Raw genomic sequence first — 24,472 nt, 5'->3', positions numbered from 1 at the left:
ATACATTTATACATTTACAAATATATTTATATTATGTATTATATATAATATAATACACTTATAATACATTTATATATTTATTTATAAATATAATATATAATAAATAAATAAATATAATACACTTATTTATTTATATATAATATATAAATTTATTTATAAATATAATACACTTATTTATTTAGAATAATATATAAATATATTTATTCATCAATATATAAATATATTTATTTATAAATATTTATAATTGTATTATAAATGCATAAATGTATATAAATATAAAAACATAAAAATTATAAATTATAATATACATTTATATAATATTCATTTATAATTTATATATTTATAGTAATATACATTTAAACATTTATAAATATATTTATATTATGTATTATATATAATATAATACATTTATATATAAATATATGAATATATTTATTTATAAAAGTACAAATATATTTATTTATAAATATTTAAATATATTTATTTATAAATATTTAAATATATTTATTTATAAATATTTAAATATATTTATTTATAAATATTAATAAATGTATTATAAATGCATAAATGTATATAAATATAAAAATATAAAATTTATAATTTATAATTTATACATTTATACATTTATATAATATTCATTTATAATTTATGCATTTATAAATATATTTATATTATGTATTATATATAATATAATACATTTATATATTTTTATATAAATTTATTTATTTATAAATGTATAATTATATATTGTTATAAAAATATAAAAATTATAAATTATAAAATACTCGAAAATATGTTTTAAAAATACATCTAAAAATAATCCATAAAACATCTACAGTAAAAGCTTTTTATATAATTTTTGAAAAACAACCCCAAAAACAACTAATCCAAACGAACTTGTATTTGAAAAACGAAATGCTACAGTGCTGTTTTTGAAAAACAACCCCAAAAACAGCTAATCCAAACGAACCCATCACACCGATATCTTTCTATACACTTCAAAATATTAAAAAATACACTTCAAAAAATTTTTAAAAAATTTTTATAGTAAATTACAGTAAAGTTTTAGACAAACACCCATCACACCGATATCTTTCTATCACATTTTTTTTTACCATTTCGTATATATAAAGCATGAGACTTGCCTTTGGTGTTAAAATTATTTTATCGTTGTTTTACTCTCGAATAAGTAAGGGTTTATATATATATATATAGTCAACACAAACAAACCTAGGATGATACGTATTCGATTTCAACCATTTTCTATTCCTAACTTCTTTTAGTTTAACTTCCTTTCAAATTGTTTACTAATTTCTACCTTTGTTGTAAAAGGAGAGAAAGAAATCCTACCATTTTATTGCGAAAGTAAAAAAACCTGCTATGAGATTGAGATGGTCTTTTTTTTTTCTTTATGAAATCATTTCTTTTTTTCGCAAGACTCTTGTTCAGCCAAAGTAAGGCTCTCAGGCCCATAGGGATATTTTCAATTTTTATTTTGAACGGTGGAGAGAGGAAAAAGTTGTAGGAGAGTTTTATGATTCATTATTGTACTACAAATCATTCCTTTGAGATTCCTTTTTTTTTTTTAAAAAAAATTTTAATGTACTCGACATCATCGTTGGACCAAATTGTTCAACTTGGTTTTGGAGTTCAAAACTAAACACAAGCACAGATGTAAATACAGTAGATGATGATGATATCAAAAAAAAAAAAAAAACACTGCTTGGAAGACGTAAACTTCAGTTGCTTGTGACCACGCAAAGAATCCCACTTTGCATTTGTGTTGTAGAAGATCGATCACGCTGGGCAGCTTCATCCAATTCACAGCATTCAACTGCAATCTCACTTAAAAGTGCGTTACCCCCCCCCCCCCCCCCCCCAGGCTAAAACATGTTTAATATCACTCTAGGTTTTAGCATAATCCGGATCCCATCTAGTATGTGTTACTTCGTTACTGCAAAAGTGACCCATACCATATGAATCAATGAATGAATGTGTCTCACATTTTGAACAATAGGTTCTTCAGGCCTCTGGAGGACATCATCCCTAAAACCATACCACCAAGGTTCCTTCTGCGCCCCCACAAAAACAAGGGTCAAACCTCTCAAGTGCTAGGCCGTTTGCAGTCATCAAATAAGCTGTTTGCAATACAGCATCCTCAATGACTTGGCAGGATTTAAATATAGGTCAATGAAACTGTCCCAGCGAAGCCATTTTAGCTACCTAGCCAGAAGTCCGGAGACCGCAAATCCACTACTTTTACAGCAATCTAGGCTCCAACGCAGGAGCCATCATCCTCCCAGGTCACAAGCATATACATATTTGGCCTGTCCAGGTTGGAGCAAAAAGAAACCATCACCAGCTTTACCTCTTGGAGTGTATAATTACTTCACACATTAGTAAGCTTTCAAAGACATCGCTTCTTCAATTATCTTGATAACTGTGCTCAGACTGCATCCCGTTTCCAAAGCCCTGATAGCCGCACGATGGGCATGCTTGTGCCATCTGAGCAGGTTATAAGATTGCAGCACCGACCACCGTGCTTGATTTGACATCTATTCATAGGTAAATGTTGAAATTCTATACCAAGGATTTAAAGAAGAAAAGTAGCTTGATAAGACAACCACCTGTGCAACAGAGAGCGGTGGATCCAGAAGAACACATATACTTCTGAACAAATTTTCATCATTTTCTCCACCCTCAGCTTCTCCATACACAAGAGCCTCAGCTGCAATCCCAGCAAAGAGAACCATGCAGTACCTGCCGATCTCAGCAAATAGCAGACCAACACTTTCAGATAAAACTATTAAAGAGTGATGAAGCACTACCAGTAATTTAAGTAGCAGAAATCAAATAGGTAGGTAACGGCTCAGAATCTAATCCAGGCTCTATGTGCAACGACTTCCTAAATTATACAAGAAACAGGAGAAAAAAGAGCCCGATCATGCTTCATTTCCAGTTCATTCCTGTGAGCAAAAGACATTCTGCCACAAACAACTGATTCATACATACAATACACCCAACATCCTACAAATACGAGCATCTCTCATAAAAAATAATAATAAATAAATAAATAACAAACTTAAAGAGAGGAAAATACAATTTTTCCCTTTGAACAGTTGACTGGATTGGGCATGGTTACGCTACCTGTCAAAGGAAGATCCACTCAGCCGACCTTCAGCAAGCTCATTTTGCAGTCGTTCATCCCAAAACTGTGTTCCTGCCTGCAGGAAAACTAGAAATTTCCTTGCGTGATTCCTTGACGAATCATCAACTTAGATTCAGAAAAGCAATGTAAATAAAGAGTTCAGTAAAGAAGTAAATGCATTCTTAATATGCTCATCATTGGCAAGTACTACATTCCAACAAACTCCTATCCTACTATCAGGTTGGTGATAACCCCACTTAAAAAGAGGCCTTTTTTTGGTGGGGGGGGGGGGGGGCGCATAAAAAACCTAGCACACAGATGATAAGAGCAAATGAGAAAACATTGAGGGGAACTATTGTAACTTTTGAGTCCATAAGGCCAACTTTAACCAAGCTTAGAAAACATGGGGGATTGGGATAACAAAGATTTCATCTTCATATACGGCAGCTGGTGGTAAAGACGTAGTGTAGCAGAGTCATCTAAAATGAATGCACCGAGCGACGGACACACCAAATACAGGAGGACCACTTGCAGAGAAAAACCAGCAAGACAAGAAGTTCACATAGCAATTATCAGTCAGATGGAAAACCTTGTGTACACTATGTTAAAAGTACTTCAAAAACATTAAACTGTTTAAATAGATAAAGTTTAATGGGAGTGAAAGTTGTTAAGCACAACATAAAACATTTCTTTAAATGTTTGTGAAATCAGAATAAGCTTGACATGTTAATCTGGGCAAACATGTTGCATACTTGACAAAGAAAATGGTCTGTAAGACGGACTTTATTTGAATTACCTGGCCTTGAATTCCCGATTGCATTGCAACAATAGGGTCCAGTATTACACCTCGAATCGGACAACCCATTAGATATGCTGCAATTTTCATGCAATAATTTGGATCAAATGTCTGTTCATGGAAGGGTTATATTGCACCAAAATTATGTATCGGATTATCATTAAAAGAAAAAAGCCACAGAAGGAGATTGGAGGAAGCACATCAGCTACTCATATAAAAACATCTTCGACATTCAGTGAAAGGAAAAAGTATACCTTAGAAATAATCCCCAACACAGAAGGCTAAAAATGGCTTTTAACATGCAACTATTACAGAAAAATTTCCATATAAATACACCACCTATCGTCCAACTGTGGGAAAGGATTTTTTTCCCAGAGATTAGTGGACACATATACCTACAAGAAGATGACCAGCTTCATGGACCAAAATCCTACGCTTATACGGAGGCCAATAACTTGAGATTTGAGCCAAGCACGAGCCGCCTAAAAGAATAGCATCTAACATGGCCAGCCCCAATACTGCAGCAAGATTGGGTCTAATATCTATTCCCTGATTTAGCAAAAAGGATACTCCAGCTAGCAAAGCAATCAGAAGAACACTGGAGCTTCCGGACAGGCCCCACTTCTTTGGTGAAAGCTTTGAAACTGTAATGGGAAAGGATCTATATAAGAAAGAACAGAATGGAGCAGTAAAACTAACATGTTCAGAGTATTTGACCTCCAAATGCTGTATAGAGTATTAATTTATTTTTACAGAATGTAGCCTACTCAATGCATTAAGGAAATCACATTATGCAATATATTCCGGTACTTGTCACAAAAGGTACATGCGCATGTAAACCAGTTTTACATGGCACCTTCTAAACCAGTTGCAGACGTCAAGACATTCGGTGTAATCTCTCTGGGTCCTTCCAGAACTGCACTAAATAAGGAATCATCAGGAGAAAATCAGTTAAAATGTTTACTTTGTATCTTAAGTGATTATAACATTTGCAAGCGATAGGAAAGTGGTTCTTCAGAATGGATGGCACAATAAGCATATCAGGAAGGGATCAAGATTTACGAGATAGGAGGCATATGCAAAGGTCAAATTTCAATGTACAATAAAAGAACTAGCTACAGGTAGAAAACTGATAGATGGATCAATGGGACCATATGCTATGAACACAATCCTGGCTATAGGTATATAACTATTATACTCTCAAATAAAAATTTAATGATTTAATGAGAATTCATAGAAAACAGAAGAGATGGGCTTGCCAGAATGGAGGGAAGAGCAAAGAAACTTTTGTGAAGTAACAAAACATTTATGTAACTTAAATATTTAGTTTTTTTTTTTTTTTCCGCATTGGCTCCTTCCCGGAAAACCACCTGTAAATATATCAAGGGGTGCATAGTGTATAGATAGTAGCTCAAGTAGGAGAAAAGAATAACGAAAAATCAAGACGTGATTACCGATATTTCGGTACTTCCCGAAATTGGGTAAGCGACCTTGGTCCCTGAGAAAGGTGTAGGCACTTGCAACGAGCCTCATATCGTCAGCATTCAAGCATGTATCCAGGACTTGCCAGTCCCCCTTCCTCTGCAAAGCTCCACCATCATTCGGCTCGATCGAAGAATTCTCCTTTAACAAGCGGAGAGCTCGAGCGAGGTCCTTGTCCTTGACAGCCTCCTCGTAATCTTGCCATTCTCTCAGAGCCCTGCCCCTGCCCGTACTCTTTCTTCTGCTGCTTCTTCCGATAAAGACAAGCGTGGTTGGCGGAGGAGACTGGAGCTGGAGAGGACGGGGACGGAATTCAGCAAGTGGGGACTGGCAATAGGAATTTGGGACATGTTCGAGGGGAAGATGAAGGGGAAGGGGCGGATGAGGAGAAGAACAAAGGAGCCTGCTCATCATCGTCATCATCAGCATCCTCCTCTTTGCATTTTTTGCCGTCTTCGCTTCTGGATTTGCTGCTAGCAGACTTTTTTTTATTAGTAGTTCAGGATTGTAATCAAACTGCTGTGGAGTGGGCTCGCTACAATTGGGTGCAAAGTCTCAAATCCAAATGGAACTATGGTGGTTGGTTCACGGGCCTCCCGTCCCGTCCCGTCCAGCCAGCTGTTCTGTGAGCCCAGACCTTATCAAGATTTTGCTTTCACTTCAATCCATCCGCAACATAATACAGTAATAGGTTTGCATGCCCAAGACTTCTTGTAAGTGTATTATTTTCATTTTTAATATATAGGAAATAAGATAATTCAATTTCGAGTTGGGCTTTCCTTTCTTTTCTTTCTGAAAGACTAGAAGTTAGATTAGAGTAACTATTGCCGTATGATAAAAATAAATAAATACATAAATCCAATCTCAAGAGCAGTGCCTTATAGACTCTCACCTCATTTGTTCTTTAGACATGTATCCTATCTCATTATTTTGCATGTAAGGTAGAGAAACAAGAAAGTGGATTAAATTGCACGTAATTAATTTGAATTCGATTTGATTTGAAGTACCCAAAAAATTTATTTAAAAAAAAAAAAAAAAAAGGCACCGTCCGTTCGAGTTACCACTTTCGACGCTAGTAGTACTCAGAATGGAATGGAAAATGAATAAATAACAGCAGGGGAAGAAACAGAGAAATGATTAGGCAAAGCAAATGTATGGAGCTCTGTAGTCGCAATGAAAGGAGTCGAGAGGAGGGTGAGAGCGTGAAAATCATCGAACATCTTGGACCTCTCCTCGACGATAAGAAGAAATCCCCTGCTCAGCACCCACCCGTTCCCAATCACTGCTTCAATTTCCACGTCCACAAATACCCCCCCCCCCCCCCCCCCCCCCCCCCCTTTTCTGATTTCTCCCCGCAATTGGCAACGCCGGCCCCATCTTCATCAATCAACAACATTTCTGTGTCACACAACACAACCTTCTTTTCATTTTCCCAGTTCCTAAAATCCTACCAGCATAGACTCGCAGAATTGAACCGCTACTTGTTTTTTGTTTCTTTCCCTTCCCCTCTCAAAAGCAAGTCTGCCTCTCCAGCGCTGCACTGCTAGTAGAGCACTCAGTCCCGTAGTTTCATTTTCCATTCTTAGAAGAGACCTCAAGAAGAAAGTGCGTGTGAATGGCGTCCGCAGCAGCACCGCACACTTTCCGTGGTGTTTCCCCAACCTCATCATCCTCCACCACTCGACCCTCCTCCCTCATTGTCCCCACCACCCGCTTCCTCCCCAACACTTCCCGTCGCCGCCTAGGCTTCGCTGCTGCCGCCGCCGACCCAATTTTTACCCACCATGTTGCCACCAAGCTCCGATCCCTCAAAGCCTCTGCCAAGCCTATCAGAGGCGTTGCCTCAATGGCCAAGAAGAGTGTCGGGGACCTCGCCGCCGCCGACTTGAAGGGCAAGAACGTCTTCGTCAGGGCCGATTTCAATGTCCCTCTCGACGACAACCAGAACATCACTGATGATACTAGGATTAGAGCTGCTATCCCCACTATCAAGCATTTGATTTCTAACGGAGCTAAGGTTGTCCTCTCCAGTCATTTGGTGAGTCACCAGACCACTTTACTCCAAGCTTTTCACTCTCCCACCTGTGCTGTATTTTTCATAATCCATGTTCAAGCGATGTCGTTGGAACTGCCCGTTGTTTGAATTAGACGCCAGACTGACCTCCCATTTTGTTTTTCTGCCCTTAAATCTATCTTGGAATTCTTTGAACTCATTTTTCATTTCGCTTGTAATTAATACACAAACACACACACACACACACACACATCTTATTCCTGATTCTGTCTTGCGGATTTAAATCTAAAGTTTCAAACTTGCACATTTATTTCAATCAATTGAACATTAATGTGCCCTTTGTATTAGATGTATTCAGTCATCAAGAATGGGTATGTAAAGTAGTATGATGATCGTTTTGGACTGTTGAGTGAGGATGAGCCAGCTTCCCACTAACCAAAGAGAGCTTGGCTGCTTATCTTCTCAAGGATTATTTTTAAAAAATAATAATAAATAAAGTAAAGTACGAAGTTGGTATTTTCTTAATATGATCTTGCAAGTTTGATCGTACCATTTCCTTGCACATTTTGGATGATTTGGTTATGGACATGGTTGGTTGTCTAATTCTTGCATGTATATGATCGCCTTCTCCTTTTGTTGATATCTCTTATAGGCTAGCACCCATCTTGCTTTGTTTTAAAATGATAAATGCTCTCCACGCTTCCAGGGCCGACCAAAAGGTGTGACTCCAAAATTCAGCCTGGCCCCTCTTGTCCCCCGCTTATCAGAATTACTCGGTATTCAGGTATATCCTTCTGCAAATTGCTCAAAACAATCTTTATTCTTTTTTTTTTTTTTTGGTTCCTGATGATACTTCCTTATGTTACCAAGGACTGACTGTCGTTTTACATGCGTTCCTTCTCCTTTACAAATGTTGAATAGGTTGTTAAGGCTGATGACTGCATTGGCCCAGAGGTTGAAAAGTTGGTGGCTTCCCTTCCTGACGGTGGTGTTCTTCTTCTTGAGAATGTGAGGTTTTATAAGGAGGAAGAGAAGAATGAACCTGAATTTGCAAAGAAGCTTGCCTCTCTAGCAGATATTTATGTTAATGATGCATTTGGTACGGCACACAGAGCGCATGCCTCCACAGAAGGGGTCACAAAATTCTTGAAACCTTCAGTTGCTGGGTTCCTCTTACAAAAGGTTTGCGTGCTTCATCTAACCTATCATAATGTATGGAGCATTCTGCAAATAATCTTGTGCCTTTTGTATTTCCAGATTGGTTAATCCACGTTACCTGATTAATGGTGCCAGTATTTGTTGCTTCCTTATGAGGTTCTTGTAAACTAGCGGTGATTTGTTCTCCTGCTGTTATAGGAGTTGGACTATCTGGTTGGTGCGGTTTCAAACCCGAAAAGACCATTTGCTGCCATTGTGGGCGGTTCAAAGGTTTCCTCAAAGATTGGAGTGATTGAATCACTTTTGGAGAAGGTTGACATTTTGCTATTGGGTGGAGGAATGATCTTCACATTCTACAAAGCTCAAGGTCTTTCAGTGGGTTCTTCATTGGTAGAGGAGGACAAGTTAGATCTTGCAACATCACTTCTTGAGAAGGCCAAGGCCAAAGGGGTTAGTCTGTTGCTGCCCAGTGATGTTATTATTGCGGACAAGTTTGCCCCTGATGCCAACAGCCAGGTCTGCGTCTTAAAGCTTTGCTTCTCTTGACGCATTTTATGCATTCTGTAAAAGATCAATGTCTTCATTGCTTGATCGAAATTGATGTTGATTATCAAAGATGCTAAGGTCTTCATGCATTGTTGGCAGAAATGGTGAGTTGAAAAACTGAAAGTTTGTGTTTATTATCATAGGTTGTGCCAGCGTCTGCCATTCCAGATGGCTGGATGGGACTGGATATTGGGCCGGACTCAATCAAAACATTCAGTGAGGTCTTGGAGACTGCTAAAACCGTAATTTGGAATGGACCTATGGGAGTCTTTGAATTTGACAAATTTGCTGTCGGAACAGAGGTAAAAATGCTTTGACACAGAATTTGGTTTCATTTGTTTTTCAAAGAAGTGTTAACAGACAGCGGGGTTGCAACTGTATTGTGTTGCGTAGTTGCGGGCTTTACGACTGGGCTTGCACCATTCTTGAGGAATCCCTGACTTGTAGCACTTCCGTTGTGATCCCTGCATTAAGTATTAAAATAGCTTGTGTATGCGTTAAAATGTTTTTTGCAGGCCACTGCGAAGAAGCTAGCTGACCTGAGCAGGAAGGGAGTCACAACCATTATTGGAGGAGGGGATTCAGTTGCAGCTGTGGAGAAGGTGGGAGTTGCTGGTGTGATGAGCCACATATCCACCGGGGGTGGTGCTAGTTTGGAGCTTTTGGAGGGCAAACAACTTCCTGGTGTCATTGCTCTAGATGAAGCTACTCCAGTTCCTGTGTAGGCAGAACCAAAGCTGATATATATATATATATTTCGACCTAATGCCTCTTTATGGTCTTTGGGTTTGTAAACGAGAGATGTAGGAAGCAGTGAGTTATTGTAGATGTTCACCTTTGGCTCAATGTCAGGTCTGATTTTGCCTGTCCTTTCCCAGATCATCTGAATAAAGTCACAAACTAACTACCAATATCGCAAGCAATAACAGTTGCATGTCTAAATTTGAAGTACAATCATCTTTTTCATTCTCAGTCATCTAATCCATTCTCTTATGCGGAGAGAAAACACATGTTGGTAGTTGCTTTTGCAAAATGATATCAGCACTCCTAAAAGAATCTCAAACACTCCTTTCATTTGCATTAGATAAAGTTTGAGGAGTGTGAGATTTTTTGAGGAGTGCTCGGATTATTTTCATTTCTTTCTTCTTCTTTTTTTTTGGGTCAGAGTGGCAAATTTTCATTTCTATTACCAATGAAAGTGTTTCTATTTACATCTAGACCAATATCCATCAAAAATAAGTTAAAGAGCTTAAACTATGTCGCTGTGAGATCCACAGCGGGGAGCTGTGCTTCCGCTGCACATCATGTACTAAGCTCGCAGCAAAATTGGTTATATTTTTCGCTACTCTATTTTCCTCATTTGAGCAATAATATATCCTACATGACTGAACACGTGTGTTTCAATCGTATTGTGTTTCTAACAAAATCTATATCCATAAATATATATAATTGTTTTTATTATTATGTTAGGAATATTAATTTTTTTAAACATTATTATTTTGTCTTAAATGGTACAAAATAAATAATAGAGTTAGCTAATGGTTTTAGGGACAAATAAACAACTTAAGAGGAAAATAATATTCGAGAATAAAGTGTAAAATGGTTATTACCTTAAGGGGATTTATTGTTATTAACTCTTAGGGATATCAATAGCTCTCTGTTTGGATCTATCAATTTTTTCAAAAATCAGTTTTTCAAATACTATAGAAATTTTTAAAAATTACTCTAAAAGGTACTCTAAAAAGTGAGTAGTCTAAATGTTTTTAAATGTTTAAAAAATATCCCAAAATATATTATAAAAACTCTACTACTCTTAAATATTCCAAAATATATTCTAAAAATATCTCAAAATATACCTTAAAAACTCTGCTACAGTAAAATATTCTCTTTTCCTCTACGCTGCTGTCCATCCCTTCCAAGTTCTTTCCCTCTCTATTTTCTTCCCTTGCTTACAGAAATGGAAATAGGTTGGAATCCAAAGAGATTGGCTTGGCCAATTTATCCACATAATTGATAGTGAATCTCTTAGGCAATTGATGATTCACAAATCTCCCCATGAAGATCTTTATCTATTGGCTTCCTAGGAGATGGTTTAGCTAGAAATAATCCCAGGAAAAACAATTAATTACTTTGGATGCTAAGAAATTAGGTTCTTGATTCTTTGGTGAAATATTCGGAATCCAAAAGGATATTAATTGTTAGCGAGGGGATTTGATTTAAATGATTTTGTACTCTGTCAGCGCTTCGATTGAACTTCCTGCAAATCAACGCAGGAAAGAAGGATGGAAAAAGAAACAAATAATTAAAAAAAAAAGAAAAAAGAAAAAAGGAGGCATTCCCATTCATAGCGGCGGGTACCAAACATCCGTAAATGGATATCGGAATCTTGAAAAAACCCATTATTATCATTGTGGGGGGGGGGGGGGGGGGGGGGGGGGGGGGGGGGGGGGGGGGGTTTTTTTTATAGTGATCGTAATTGCTATTACATTACATGGTAGAAGCGGAACAGGCTGCAAATCTTCCCATATTTTTCCTTTTCCTTGCTCCGCAACTTTGAAACATTAAAAAAAAAAAAAGGAAAAATCTTCCCTCGCTTTCTTTTCTTTTCCCGTCAAATCTAAAGCAACCAACCTAAGCGTTACTGTTGACTAAGAAAGACCTTTTTTTGGGGTAAAATAGAACGATTTTTTTTCCCCCTTGTATCCTGCCCGAACTAAGATATAAGTGAGGCCTTGCCAAGTCCGGTAAACTCAAACGCGACGCAAACGCCAATAGATTGCTCTAGACGACGTCGTGCTTGCATCTCAGCTTCCGTAACCCGTAGGCGGCAAGGGGTTTTCCACTTAACCATTTCGGGTAGACTAATTATTACTAAATAAACTCTCACCGCGGGGTCTGATCCCTGGAAGCTCGTAGGCAGCAACCGGCAGGCAAGGGGGTTTTCCTTGACCATCATCCAAACCGCGGACGGCAGAGGAAAGCTCTCCATCGCATCCATCATTGTATGTTGTTTGCTTGGTCGTCTTCGTCTCTTTTAAGTTTCAATTCGATTCAAGCTTTTTACTATCTCATTCCTTTTTTTTTTTGTTGGGTGTATTTTAGAAGTTGAGTCAATCAATTTATCATTTCTTTTCATTATGATTGTGGCGCATTAATCACTGACATCATGCTAGTATTTGATTGTTGGTTCTCCCTTTGAAATTACACATACACGATCGGATTGAATAATACTACCCCCGGTATTACGATTGGAGATATGGCGGCACAAAGGAGCATGGGATCACTCAAGGAACCTGATCTCAAGGGGAAGAGGGTTTTTGTAAGGGTGGATCTCAACGTTCCTTTGGATGACAATTTCAACATCACCGACGACGCCAGAATCCGCGCCGCCGTCCCCACCATTAATTACTTGATCGCCTACGGTGCTAAAGTTATCCTCGCTTCTCACCTCGTTCGTCTCTCTCTCTCTCTCTCTCTAGTATCTGTACACTTGTCTACATTACCTTCTCAACGTTTTGGAGCGTTTTCCATAGATATCCATTGCTGTAATATTTCCTGTATTAGTCCATGTTATTACTACTTATTCAGAACAGTCGGTTTGAGGTCAATGCCAATTTGATTGTAGTTGATTCTTTTTTTTTCTTCTAATGTATGATTCTGCAATTACGTCGTTCAATGTTACGCCAAAATGTGTTTTCAAATTAATGGCAATTCTATTCGCCTCAAAATTTGGCTTTTATTTGTTATTATTATTCCGATTGTTTCATTGGACATCTTATACTAGAGAAACTTTGATACTTGCAAATTATAATGATTACATACTTCACAGAAAAAAAAAAAATGGTTCATTGTATGCCAAAAAAAAAAGAAAAGAAAAAGAAAAATGGATGATCATATTTTAGTACGACAACTGTTGCACAGTTCAAACTTTACTTGTAAACGTATAACCTTTTTTGATAGAAATGAGTGGCCCTCAATGAACTTGGTTTTATTGTCTTGTCTTGGATTTTATTGAGCATTTTTCATGTAAATTACTTGGGTAACAAGTATTACATGGATAGCATAATTATTTTATCCCCTTATTTATTTTCCATTCTGGAGTTTAGAGGTCCTGCTTGCGTTTTGCTTATGAATGGTGGTTATATAGCTTTTGTAATTGTCAGCTTTTTGGCATGGAGCAAATCAAATGATGTATTTGCCTGGATATTGATGTCAGGGATGCCCAAAAGGTGTCACCCCAAAGTACAGCTTGAAGCCCCTTGTTCCTAGACTCTCTGAACTCCTTGGGGTTGAGGTCTGTTGTTTAAGTGTACTTCCATGTTTTGTTTTTTCTTTCCTTTCCCCCCTTAATTTTGACAGGCTAAGGGGCTTTCTTTCGCAAACCTTCTATATCTTCACTCAAATAGGTCAAGATGGCAAATGATTGTATTGGTGAAGAAGTTGAGAAATTAGTGGCTTCCTTGCCAGAAGGAGGTGTTTTGCTCCTGGAGAATGTCCGGTTTTACAAAGAAGAGGATAAGAATGATCCTGAATTTGCAAAGAAGTTGGCTTCTCTTGCAGACTTGTATGTTAATGATGTTTCTGGAACTGCACATAGAGCCCATGCTTCCACCGAAGGAGTAGCCAAATATTTGAAGCCCGTTGTTTCTGGATTTCTGATGCAGAAGGTTGGTTTTTCAGTTGAGCGACTCCTTTCACTTTCTTCATGGCACATGCATTTGCAGAGTAACGTTTGTCCTGTGCTTTCCTGCCTCAGGAGCTTGATTATCTCGTTGGAGCTGTGGCAAATCCCAAGAAACCATTTGCTGCAATTCTTGGTGGTTCAAAGTTCTCAACTAAGATTAGTGTGATCGAGTCGCTGTTAGATAAGGTTGACATCCTTTTACTGGGTGGTGGAATGATCTTTACATTCTATAAGGCCCAAGGGCACTCTGTTGGATCCTCACTTGTGGAGGAGGACATGCTTGATCTTGCCCTATCATTCATCGAGAAGGCTAAGGCCAAGGGAGTTTCCCTGTTGCTTCCCACTGATGTAGTTGTGGCTGACAAGTTTGCTGCTGATGCAAACAGCAAGGTTGGAAATCAAAACTCACCCCCCTCTCTCTCCGCCCACTAGGATCAAACAAATTGACACTTGTTGTCTAACTAGTTGATGCTGTATGTTATATCTCAAGTCATTGATATGGGTTGAAGTAATTAATTTCTAATTCTATACTGTAAGAATTGGTTGCTTTTTATGGTTTTGAAAAGGACCCAAGCTTTTTTGCAGGTTGTTGCAGCTTCTAGAATTCCTGATGGTTGGATGGGGTTGGATATTGGACCTGATGCTATCAAGTCATTTATTGAAGCTTTAGATACTACTAAAACCATTATTTGGAATGGACCAATGGGGGTTTTCGAGTTTGACAAATTTGCCACGGGAACAGAGGTATCATTTGTCTCGGATTTTGCAGTAGCGTACATCTGTTGCCTTTTGCGTATGAAGTAAAATTTTGTGTTTGATGATCTTTTCATGTTCAGGCTATTGCAAAAAAATTGGCAGAGCTTAGTGGCAATGGAGTGACAACGATCATTGGAGGTGGTGACTATGTAGCTGCTATGGAAAAGGCAGGGTTTGCTGATAAGATGAGCCATATCTCAACAGGTGGAGAAGGTGGTTCTGCAAGCTTGGAATTCTTGCCCGTGAAGATGCTTGAATAGTTTTTTTGTCCTATTTTCCCAAATTGCGTACCATACATAACTCGGCATATCTCAGCATTTTCCCTGAGTGGATTAGATTTTAAAAATTAGTTGGCCCTGTAGAGTATAAATGGAAGTTTGAATAAATTTCACTATGGGCTTGACCTCCTGTTATGCATTGCTTAGTGCCAATGTTCTCGGTGTTTTGAAACTACTGCAGTGAATGAGGTTCTTTGTGCAATAAGTGGTTGGTATTTGGCAGGTCTGTGGTCATACATATTCTGTTTCATTTTCTGATCAAAGATTTCATTGAAATGAGGTTTTTTAATTTGGTCATTTTTTGTCTTGGATTTTGTGCTGGTGACGCCTTATTTCTGCATAGCCCAAACGTTATAATCAGACTCTATGAATTTAGACATCTTCACTACATTTTTGTGTAATTATTAATTACTCTGAAATACATTTTTTTTTTGTGTGTGTTTTAATAATCCCCCCTTTTGTCACTCACAAAATTACATCTATTTTGTCTTAGGGAGAAGAAGAAAAGAAATAGAAGAGGATGAGAGACAGACGAGGAAAAAGGGGGAAATGGCGGTGACAACTTGTAGTACTGATGGAGAGCAAAAAGTCTTAGCAGCTGCCCAACACATCCTCAAGAGCCTTAACTCTTCAGCAAACATTAACACAGATGATATGATTCTTCTTTTTTCGTCAATCGACGCCCGTTTTGCTAATCTGTCTAACATCATGCAGACATCGTCAGCTTCTGCCGCAGCTGCAGCTGCGTCGCCCTCTTCAACTTCCTCTCCTTCTGTCGTGGCTGGCGGCAGCGGTGGTGCTGGTGGGTGGGATGACAACATGTCGTCTTTTTCCCCCAACAGTCAAGCCGATTTGCAATTGGAGGCCGCTGAGGAGCTGATCCACCGGTGGGACTCAAATAGCGATGAGTTTGTCATTGATGATTATTTTCAGGCTGTTGATTATGTTATACAGTTGATGGAGGACTTGGCTTTGGAAAGTGTGGAATTGGAGCGGGTGGAGAATGCTCTGCAGTTGGCTATGTCAAGGTTGGAAGAGGAGTTTCGTCACACCTTAATCCAGAACACGGTTCCTCTGGATGTTGAGAGGATCGATGAGTTCTTGGTTCGCCTCACTTCTGACTCCTCCTCCACTCCTGCAGATGGAGTTACACAGATTCCTGATTTGGAGTCTAGCAGCAGTGGGGTTTGCAGTTTTGCTGATCATGGCGATAATGATGGAGATGGCAATGACAATGAGGGTGATGGCGACGGCATTGTCTATTGCAGATATAATCGCCATGTGGCCAAGGGGAGTGTGGGGAGTGATGAATTATTTCATGATTTGGTAAACCCTGATGCTATTTTAGATCTCAAAGGAATTGCTGACCGAATGATACGTGCAGGATATGAGAAGGAGTGTTGTCAGGTGTATTCGAGCGTCCGTCGTGATGTCTTGGATGAGTGTATGTCAATTTTAGGGGTTGAGAAGCTTAGTATCGAGGATGTTCAGAGGATAGAGTGGAAGTCTTTGGATGAGAAAATGAAAAAATGGATTCACGCGCTGAAAATTGTGGTCAGGATATTGTTAACCGCTGAAAAGTGCCTCTGCGAGGAGATTTTTTCTGGTTTGGATGTTATTGAAGATGTTTGCTTTATTGAGGCCACCAAGGGATGTGTGATGCAGCTATTAAATTTCGGGGAAGCAGTGGCTATTGGTAGAAGGTCATCAGAGAAGTTGTTCAGAATTCTTGATATGTATGATGCACTTAAAGATGTTTTGCCTGATTTGAAGAAGCTTTGCAGTGATAAAGAAGCAGGTGACATGGTATACAGTGAGGCTCAGGGAGTTGTGGATGGGTTGGGTGAGGCAGCCATTGGGACTTTTGTTGAATTTCAGAATGCTGTTCAGAATGAGAGCTCAAGGAGGCCAATTCAAAATGGTGAGATTCACCCCTTGACGCGTTATGTAATGAATTATGTGAAGTTGCTCGTTGATTACAGTGATACACTTAATGCATTATTGGAAGCTGAATGTGAGGATGCAAAAGAAGCAGAAGCCAAGGACGCAAAGGTGGTTAATGATGGTGAAGAGCTGGAGGCCAAAAACATGAGTCCAATAGGACTGCGTTTGCTGTCTTTGATCTTGTCCTTGGAATTGAACCTTGACGAGAAGTCAAGCATGTATGAGGAGGAAGGGCTGAAATTTGTGTTTCTGATGAATAATATACTTTACATTGTTCAGAAGGTTAAAGATTCGGATCTTGCAAAATATTTGGGTGATGATTGGATCCGGAAACGTCGTGGTCAGATTAGAAAGCATGCAACAAGTTATCTTAGAGCATCATGGAGCAAGGTGTTGTCTTGTTTGAAGGACGAAGGGATTGGAGGGAGCTCAAGTAATGCGTCGAAGGTGCTTTTGAAGGAGAGGTTTAAGAATTTCAATGCTTGTTTTGAAGATATTTATAGGATACAGACGGCTTGGAAGGTCCCTGACTTGCAACTTAGAGATGAGCTTAAGATATCTATTTCAGAGAAGTTGATTCCAGCTTATCGTTCCTTCATGGGGAGATTTGGGAGTCATCTAGAGAGTGGCAAACATGCTGGAAAGTACATAAAGTACACGTCTGAGGATTTGGAGAATTACTTGTCACATCTATTTGAAGGAGTACCTCTGATTCTACACCACATGAGAAGGAAAAGCACCTAGAGAGCAGAAACGATGACGGGTACGGATCCTACTTTCAGCATGGACTAGTAGTACATTTCATGTTTGGTAATTTGTCCTTGATTTTGTTAGTTTGAATGTAATATATTTAGCTTTGCTTTGTGAAAGGTAGCCACACTTTATAACACATCCTGTAATAATTCTTTGTATGTACAATATATCCTATTTTGTGAAATTAATTATGCTTCATGCTTTCAATGCTGCTGCTTAACTACACTACAAACTAATTTTATATAAAGTTTCAAACTTGGCACAATGATTTAACAGGTTTGAATTTATTGAAAGTTTATGTGTTAGTCTTATGGATGTATTCAGTCTTCAAGGTTGTTTACATGGAGCACTACGATTATTCTTTTGGACTGTTGGGTGAGGATGAGCCAGCTTCCCACTAAGAAAAGAAATCCCGGTTTGTATCTAGATTCAAGGATTATGAATTTAAAAAAGAAAGTATGAAGCTGATATTTTCTTTGTATGATCTTGCAACTTAGAGTTATCATTTCCTTAGATATTTTGGATGATTTGGTTATGAACAAGGTTGGTTGCCTAATTCTTGCATGCACATAATTGTCTTCTCTTTTGGATCATGTCTTTCATTGCATTCATCTTGATTTGATTCACAAATGAACAAAGCTCTCCACGCTTCCAGGGCCACCCAAAATGTGTGACTCCAAATTTCAGTCTGGCCCCTCTTGTCGCGTGCTTATCAAAATTACTTGGTATTCAGGTATGTCCTCTCAAAGTAGGCTACAATTCACTTAAAATAATTTTTTTTCTTTTCTTTAAAGCAAAAAGAAGTTGGTCATATGATACTTCATTTTGTTATGAAAGATTAAATCTTGCTGTACGTGCGTTCTTTCTCCTTTAGAATTGTTGAATAGGTTAACCTGAATATTCAAAGAAGCTTGTCTCATTAAAAGATACACATGTTAATGCTACATTGGTACTGCACACAGACCGCATGCTTCCACAGAAGGTGTCACAAAATTCTTGAAACCTTCAGTTAGGGGGTTCCTCTTACAAAAGGTTTGCTTGCTTCATCTAAGCTATTATTCTACAAACAATCTTGTGCATTTAAAATGCCACATTGTGAATCCATGTTACCTGATTGATGTTGCCAGTATTTGTTGCTTGCTTCTGAGATTCCTGTCAGTTGATGTTAATTTGTTCTGCTGCTGTTATAGGAGTTAGGTTCACTGGTTGGTGCCGTTTCAAACCCAAAAAGTCCATTTGCTGCTGGTGTGGGTGGTTCAAAGGTTTCCTCAAAGATTGGAGGGATTGAATTGCTTTTGGAGCAGGTTGACATTTTGCTTTTGGGTGGGGAAATGATCTTCACATCCTACAAAGCTCAAGGTCTTTCAGTGGGATTGTCATTGGTAGAGGAGGACAAGTCATATGTTGCAACATCACTTCTTGAGGAGGCCAAGGCCAAAGGAGTTAGCCTGTTGCTGCCTAGTGATGATGTTTGTTGTAGGCAAGTTTGCCCTTGATGCCAACTGCCAGGTCTGCTTCTTAAAGCGCTGCTCCTTTGGAACTTTCTATGTGCATTCTGAAAAGATTAAAATTCTTCAATTGCGTGCACCTTATTATGCTGATTATCTCAGATGCTTTGGTCTTCGTGCATTTTTGGCCCAAATAGTGAGTCGAAAAGCTGAAAGTTTGTGTTTATTATCATAAGTCGTGCCGGCATCTGCTATTCCAGATGGCTGGATGAGACGGGATATTGGACTGGACTCTCTCAAAAGATTCAGTGAGGTCTTGGAGACTACAAAAACTGTAATATTGGATGGAGGCCTTTGAATTTGTCATCAGAACCGAGGCTTGTAAGCTTGGATATGGAATTTGGTTTCATATTTTTCATGAATGCGTCGGATAAGATTAGCCCTTGGGTTGGGGGGTTGGGGAAAGAAGGCAAGATGGAAGCACTCTGGTTGGATTGTCTATTACGAGGTCAAATGAGATCAAGATACTTTTGTTATACGAAGAATTGCTAACGGAGAAAGGCGTTGCAACTGTACTATGTTGCAGGGTTGCGTGTTTTGCGATTGGGCCTGCACCTTTCTTGAGGAATACTTGACACGTAATACCGTTATTGTAACCTGCATTAACTATTATAATAACGTGTTTTTTCTCTCTTTTTTTTCCCTTGTTTTGGTGTTGGGGAAGGAGGAGAGGAGGAGGAGGAGGGGGGTTGGTTAACGAAAGGAAGATTATGTTGTCGATAGAAATGCAAATATTTTTTGCAGGCCACTGAAAAGCAAGCAAGCAGACCTGAGCGCAAGGGACTCAAACATCACTGGAGGAGATTCGATTGCAGTTGCGGAGAAGGTTGGAGTTGCTAGTGGGCCAATGTCCACCGGGGATGGTGCCAGTTTGGAGCTCAAGTATGATTGCTCTTGACCAAACTACTCCAGTTCCTGCGCAGGCAAAAACCAAAACTAAAATTCTTGTTAAACCTAATGCCTTTGTTTATGGTATTTGGGGTTTGTAAAGGAGAGATGTAGGAAGAGAGGAGTTGATTTCGATGTGCGCATTTGGGTGAATGTAAGGTCTGATTTTAGCCTGCCCTTGTGAGATCATCCGAACAAACAAAGCGAAATGGTAAGCAAAGTTTTATTTTGTACCAAGAGTAATTTTATTTTATGTTTTGGGGGAAAAAGAAAAGAAGCAAAATTTTTATGTGGAGAGAATCCATAACCGCAATAAACATAAGGGGTTTTGATGGGGTGTCGGACTTGGGAACGTTTTGGAAGCTAGGAGTTATTTGGGAAAGAATTGAAATCGTAGTAGCTGAGCGCGCTGAATGATGAACCGACTCTCGGACATTGAAAATTATAGTTGCAAAACCGGTAACTAAACAACCTCTGCTGGCTCCCCCCCCCCCCCCCCCCCTCCCAACACAAGCAAAAACCCGAAGGATCGATAAAAGCGTATAGAACCAGGAAACCGCAGCAGCAAGCCATCCATTCCAGCTCTTGATATGTCATAAAAAAACTAGATCGGAGTACTTGGAAATGGATGGACGGCCCTGGACTCCCTAATGTGGCGGAAATTGGTGGGGGAGATTGGTTCCAATGGGCCTAAACAAAACCACTGGCTAGGCGAAGACGGAACGGTTCGAAAGTTTCTTGACCCAAAAACAAAAGATGGGAGCAGAAGTTTCTAGATTCTCCTTTCCATTCTGAAATTCTAGCCAAAACTACTGGCTGGACGAAGACGGAATGGTTCGAAAGTTTCTTGACCCAGAAGACAGAAAACAAAACATTGGGTAGCAGATTCTCCTTTCCATTCTCAATACCACTCTAGTCTGCCACTACTACCGTACTAGCAGTAGTATATGAGTAAGTAGTGGGTGTACGTAATTGGCACTCTCTTTTTATTAGTGAAGTTTAAAACCTCCATCACCATCACCTAAGCCGCGGACAGTAGAGTGAAGCTGTTATAAGTCTCCCAGCATCTCATCCATCAGTGTGTATGTTTGCTTGATCGTCATCGTCTCTCCCAACTCTCATTCAATTCGAGCTTCCTAGTATTCTCTTTTTCTTTTTTTTTTTTTTTTCTTTGGTTTTGTTTTGGGTGTAGTTTAGAAGTTAAATAAATCAATCAACCAATCAATTTATCATTTTTTGTCCCGTTAGTTTTGGTTTACTCATGGAGTAGTAGTTACTAACATGTAATCCAATCAATTTTTTTGCTGGTTCTCCCCTCCCATCCAGGTTACAGATTCAATCATCGCCCGGAATAGCAAGTAGTACTAATAGTAACTAGTATTACAGTAGGTATGGCGACGAAGAAGAGCGTGGGGTCACTCAAGGAAGCTGATCTCAAGGGGAAGAAGGTTTTTGTGAGGGTGGATCTCAACGTTCCTTTGGACGACAACTTCAACATCACCGACGACACCAGAATCCGAGCCGCTGTCCCCACCATCAACTACTTGATCGGCTGCTCCGCTAAAATCATCCTCGCTTCTCACCTGGTGCGTATATATCTTCACTCCCTTACTATTTTCTACATATTCTTTGCTGCCGCATTTCCTGTTTTAAGCCCATGTTAGATGTTACTACCATTCTTCCTGATCACTTGAAATTTTAGATCAATGAATATTTCATTTTATTCGGTCCTCTCTTTTTTTTTTTTCCTTTTTCCAATTCTAAATTTTGCTTTTATTTTATGGCTCTGCAAATATGTCTTTCTAATGCCTTTATGTTTGTTAGATCAAGTGTTGTTGCAAAAAAAGACATTAGACCCCCTTTTTTTGAGCTACGAAGCTACGGGTTAACTCCTCAACTGATGTGTCAATTCTCTTTACTCCCTCTAGCCGGCCTGAGTGAAGGGAGGGTGCCCCAACTGGCTATTGCAGTTAGGGGCAGTCAAAAATGTACTCCAGGCTGTCCCCGTGAGCCCAAAACACGTGAGGGGGAGAATAGACAAAAACAGTGAGTGAACCGGCAATTATATGATCATCTGGTCTTCTTTTTTGCATAGAATGAAGCTCTTTTTTTTTTGGGGAGTAAATAATATTTGATTCAATCACTATAAGTATCCAAGTTTCTCAAGTATAAGATGTCAAATAAAACAATCGGAAACAAGAATGAACTTTTTTTATTTGATCATCCGAATGTACTTTTTCTATTGCCTCGTCTCGGGATTATCTTGAACATTCCTTACATAAATTGCTTGGGGGTGAAGTGGTGAACTCCGTGGATGCCATATTATTTGTATTCACTATGAATGGAGGTTATTTGCTCTTGTAATTGTCAGCTTTTTGCTTCGTAGCAAATGAAATGATGTATTTGCCTGGATATTGGTGTCAGGGACGTCCAAAAGGTGTCACGCCAAAATACAGCTTGAAGCCTCTTGTTCCCAGACTCTCTGAACTCCTTGGGGTGGAGGTCTGTTGTTTAGCGTACTTCCGAATTTTGCTGTTTTTCTACATTAATTTTCACAGGTTAAGGGGGCTCTCAGCACTTACCTTCTATATCCACACTCAAGTAGGTCATTATCGCAAACGATTGTATTGGTGAAGAAGTAGAGAAATTGGTGGCTTCCTTGCCAGAAGGTGGAGTTTTGCTCCTGGAGAATGTCAGATTCCACAAAGAAGAGGAGAAGAATGATCCTGAATTTGCAAAGAAGCTGGCTTCTCTTGCAGACTTGTATGTCAATGATGCTTTTGGAACTGCACATAGAGCCCATGCTTCCACCGAAGGGGTAGCCCAGTATTTGAAGCCTGCGGTTGCTGGATTTCTGATGCAGAAGGTTTGTTTTTCACTTTTGAGTGTTACTCTCTTCGCGCACATGCGCTTGCAGTGTAACTTTTACCCTGTGCTTTCGTTCCTCAGGAGCTTGATTATCTCGTGGGAGCTGTGGCAAATCCCAAGAAACCATTTGCTGCGATCGTTGGTGGTGCAAAGGTTTCAACCAAGATTGGTGTAATCGAGTCACTGTTGGCTAAGGTTGACATCCTCTTACTGGGTGGTGGAATGATCTTTACATTCTACAAGGCCCAAGGGCACTCTGTTGGATCCTCGCTTGTGGAGGAGGACAGGCTTGATCTCGCCCTATCCCTCATTGAGAAGGCCAAGGCCACAGGAGTTTCCCTGTTGCTTCCCACTGATGTAGTTGCGGCTGACAAGTTTGCTCCTGATGCAAACAGCAAGGTCAGAAATCAAACCCATCTTTGACTCTCTTCCCCCCTATGCCCAAACTTGTCGAAATAGTTGGCAAGATCATTGATATAGATTGAAGTAGTTAGGTTGTGATCGGATATAGGGTGCTTTTTATATTTTATCCTGCAGGTTGTTCCAGCTTCCGGAATTCCTGATGGTTGGATGGGATTGGATATTGGACCTGATGCTATCAAGTCATTTAGTGAAGCTTTAGATGCCACTAAAACCATTATTTGGAATGGACCAATGGGGGTTTTCGAGTATGACAAATTTGCCACAGGAACAGAGGTTTGACATAGTAGTATTTAATTGTACCTTAAAAGGTACATTGATGGCTATTGCATATATGAAAAATAAATGCTTTATTGATGTTGTTTGTATGTGTCAGGCTATTGCGAAAAAATTGGCTGAGCTTAGCGGGAATGGAGTGACAGCAATCATTGGAGGTGGTGATTCTGTTGCTGCTGTGGAGAAGGTGGGGCTTGCAGACAAGATGAGCCATATTTCAACAGGTGGCGGTGCAAGCTTGGAACTTCTTGAAGGGAAATCTCTCCCTGGAGTACTTGCCCTTGATGATGCTTAGAAGAGCTTTTTTTTTTTTTTTTTTTTTTGGCAATTTGCCTACCTCAGATATTCGCTGCATATCTTGCTTTGCCCCTGAGCGGATTAGATCTTGAAAAATAGCTGGCTGTGTAATACGTAGATGAGACTTGGAAATAAATTTTGCCCGTTGTTATGCATTACTTTGTGCTAATGTTGGTTGGTTCTGAAACTGCTGCGGTTTTTGAGGTTATGTATCCTGTTCGAGTTTGCGACCATAATCGAATCCTGCTCTGCGCTGCTGCTAAGCTATAAACTTCGGTGGGCGGACACAATAATGTCAATCACTTTTAAAAGATCTTTATGAGCACTGATCCAGCTCTTATTCTTATGGAAGGTGGTGGGCGTACATTATACCGGCGATTGCTAGACTGGCCGTAGTGAATGATCCGATCCGTTAGAACTGGATTTGCCTCCGTGGACAATTGACGTTGACTTCCCATCGTTTCAGGAAAAAAAAAAAAAAAGACAATGACGTTGACATGTAGATGCGGCATGGACATGGAGAAGGAAGGATTTTCAGCAGGTGAACTATTACTTATGTAACCAGCCGGTGATAGACAAAATTAATGAATGAATCCGTCAGCAAAAGTGCAAGCAATTTAGCATCCCGGAATGGGAGAGTCGCGCTCATCATGACC

General features: G+C 39.3%; 5 protein-coding genes across 15 annotated transcripts; 4 read left to right on the top strand and 1 right to left on the bottom strand.

Annotated features, from left to right (window-relative positions):
* Positions 1-1,618: 1,618 nt before the first annotated feature.
* Positions 1,619-6,093, bottom strand: LOC113690974 (uncharacterized). 2 transcript variants are annotated; one of them, XM_027209137.2, is made up of 7 exons: positions 5,399-6,092; positions 4,801-4,860; positions 4,340-4,588; positions 3,945-4,021; positions 3,148-3,224; positions 2,628-2,760; positions 1,619-2,555 (listed from the first exon to the last, which is right to left on the bottom strand). In XM_027209137.2, the coding sequence occupies exons 1-7, from the start codon at positions 5,853-5,855 to the stop codon at positions 2,397-2,399; spliced, it is 1,212 nt and encodes a 403-aa protein (XP_027064938.2). In that variant the 5' UTR covers positions 5,856-6,092; the 3' UTR covers positions 1,619-2,396. The 2 variants fall into 2 exon arrangements, with proteins under 2 accessions (XP_027064938.2, XP_071916037.1); XM_072059936.1 differs by lacking the exon at positions 4,340-4,588 and having other exon boundaries at positions 5,399-6,093.
* Positions 6,094-6,702: 609 nt separating this feature from the next.
* On the top strand, positions 6,703-10,098 carry LOC113690443 (phosphoglycerate kinase, chloroplastic). Its single transcript, XM_027208345.2, has 6 exons — positions 6,703-7,464; positions 8,147-8,224; positions 8,362-8,622; positions 8,797-9,114; positions 9,288-9,446; positions 9,660-10,098. The coding sequence occupies exons 1-6, from the start codon at positions 7,042-7,044 to the stop codon at positions 9,867-9,869; spliced, it is 1,449 nt and encodes a 482-aa protein (XP_027064146.1). The 5' UTR covers positions 6,703-7,041; the 3' UTR covers positions 9,870-10,098.
* Positions 10,099-11,896: 1,798 nt separating this feature from the next.
* LOC113691082 (uncharacterized) lies at positions 11,897-20,164 on the top strand. 8 transcript variants are annotated; one of them, XR_011818205.1, is made up of 12 exons: positions 11,990-12,146; positions 12,318-12,595; positions 13,361-13,438; positions 13,551-13,811; positions 13,901-14,218; positions 14,414-14,572; positions 14,665-14,797; positions 15,356-17,569; positions 18,215-18,292; positions 18,522-18,591; positions 18,750-19,068; positions 19,170-20,164. XR_011818205.1 is itself a non-coding variant. In XM_072058750.1 (9 exons), exons 2-8 carry the CDS (start codon positions 12,401-12,403, stop codon positions 17,548-17,550), a joined length of 3,339 nt encoding a protein of 1,112 aa, XP_071914851.1. In that variant the 5' UTR covers positions 11,990-12,146; positions 12,318-12,400; the 3' UTR covers positions 17,551-17,569; positions 18,750-18,832. The 8 variants fall into 8 exon arrangements, 2 of the variants coding, with proteins under 2 accessions (XP_071914851.1, XP_071914850.1); XR_011818203.1 differs by lacking the exon at positions 18,522-18,591 and having other exon boundaries at positions 11,897-12,146; XR_011818204.1 differs by having other exon boundaries at positions 11,986-12,146; positions 18,750-19,700.
* Positions 18,226-19,965, top strand: LOC113689666 (phosphoglycerate kinase, chloroplastic-like). Its single transcript, XM_072059155.1, has 4 exons — positions 18,226-18,292; positions 18,539-18,591; positions 18,750-19,039; positions 19,812-19,965. The coding sequence occupies exons 1-4, from the start codon at positions 18,226-18,228 to the stop codon at positions 19,963-19,965; spliced, it is 564 nt and encodes a 187-aa protein (XP_071915256.1).
* Positions 20,028-23,971, top strand: LOC113691083 (phosphoglycerate kinase, cytosolic-like). Of its 3 annotated transcripts, none has more exons than XM_072058751.1 (7): positions 20,028-20,166; positions 21,282-21,541; positions 22,380-22,457; positions 22,561-22,821; positions 22,905-23,222; positions 23,361-23,519; positions 23,620-23,971. In XM_072058751.1, the coding sequence occupies exons 2-7, from the start codon at positions 21,347-21,349 to the stop codon at positions 23,812-23,814; spliced, it is 1,206 nt and encodes a 401-aa protein (XP_071914852.1). In that variant the 5' UTR covers positions 20,028-20,166; positions 21,282-21,346; the 3' UTR covers positions 23,815-23,971. The 3 variants fall into 3 exon arrangements, with proteins under 3 accessions (XP_071914852.1, XP_027065083.2, XP_027065082.2); XM_027209282.2 differs by lacking the exon at positions 20,028-20,166 and adding an exon at positions 20,779-21,094; XM_027209281.2 differs by lacking the exon at positions 20,028-20,166 and adding an exon at positions 20,821-21,037.
* Positions 23,972-24,472: the final 501 nt, after the last annotated feature.

The sequence above is a fragment of the Coffea arabica genome, chromosome 7e (assembly GCF_036785885.1).
Source record: "Coffea arabica cultivar ET-39 chromosome 7e, Coffea Arabica ET-39 HiFi, whole genome shotgun sequence".
In the NCBI taxonomy this organism is placed as follows: Eukaryota; Viridiplantae; Streptophyta; class Magnoliopsida; order Gentianales; family Rubiaceae; genus Coffea; species Coffea arabica.
This window is presented reverse-complemented; position numbering and strand designations above follow the sequence as displayed.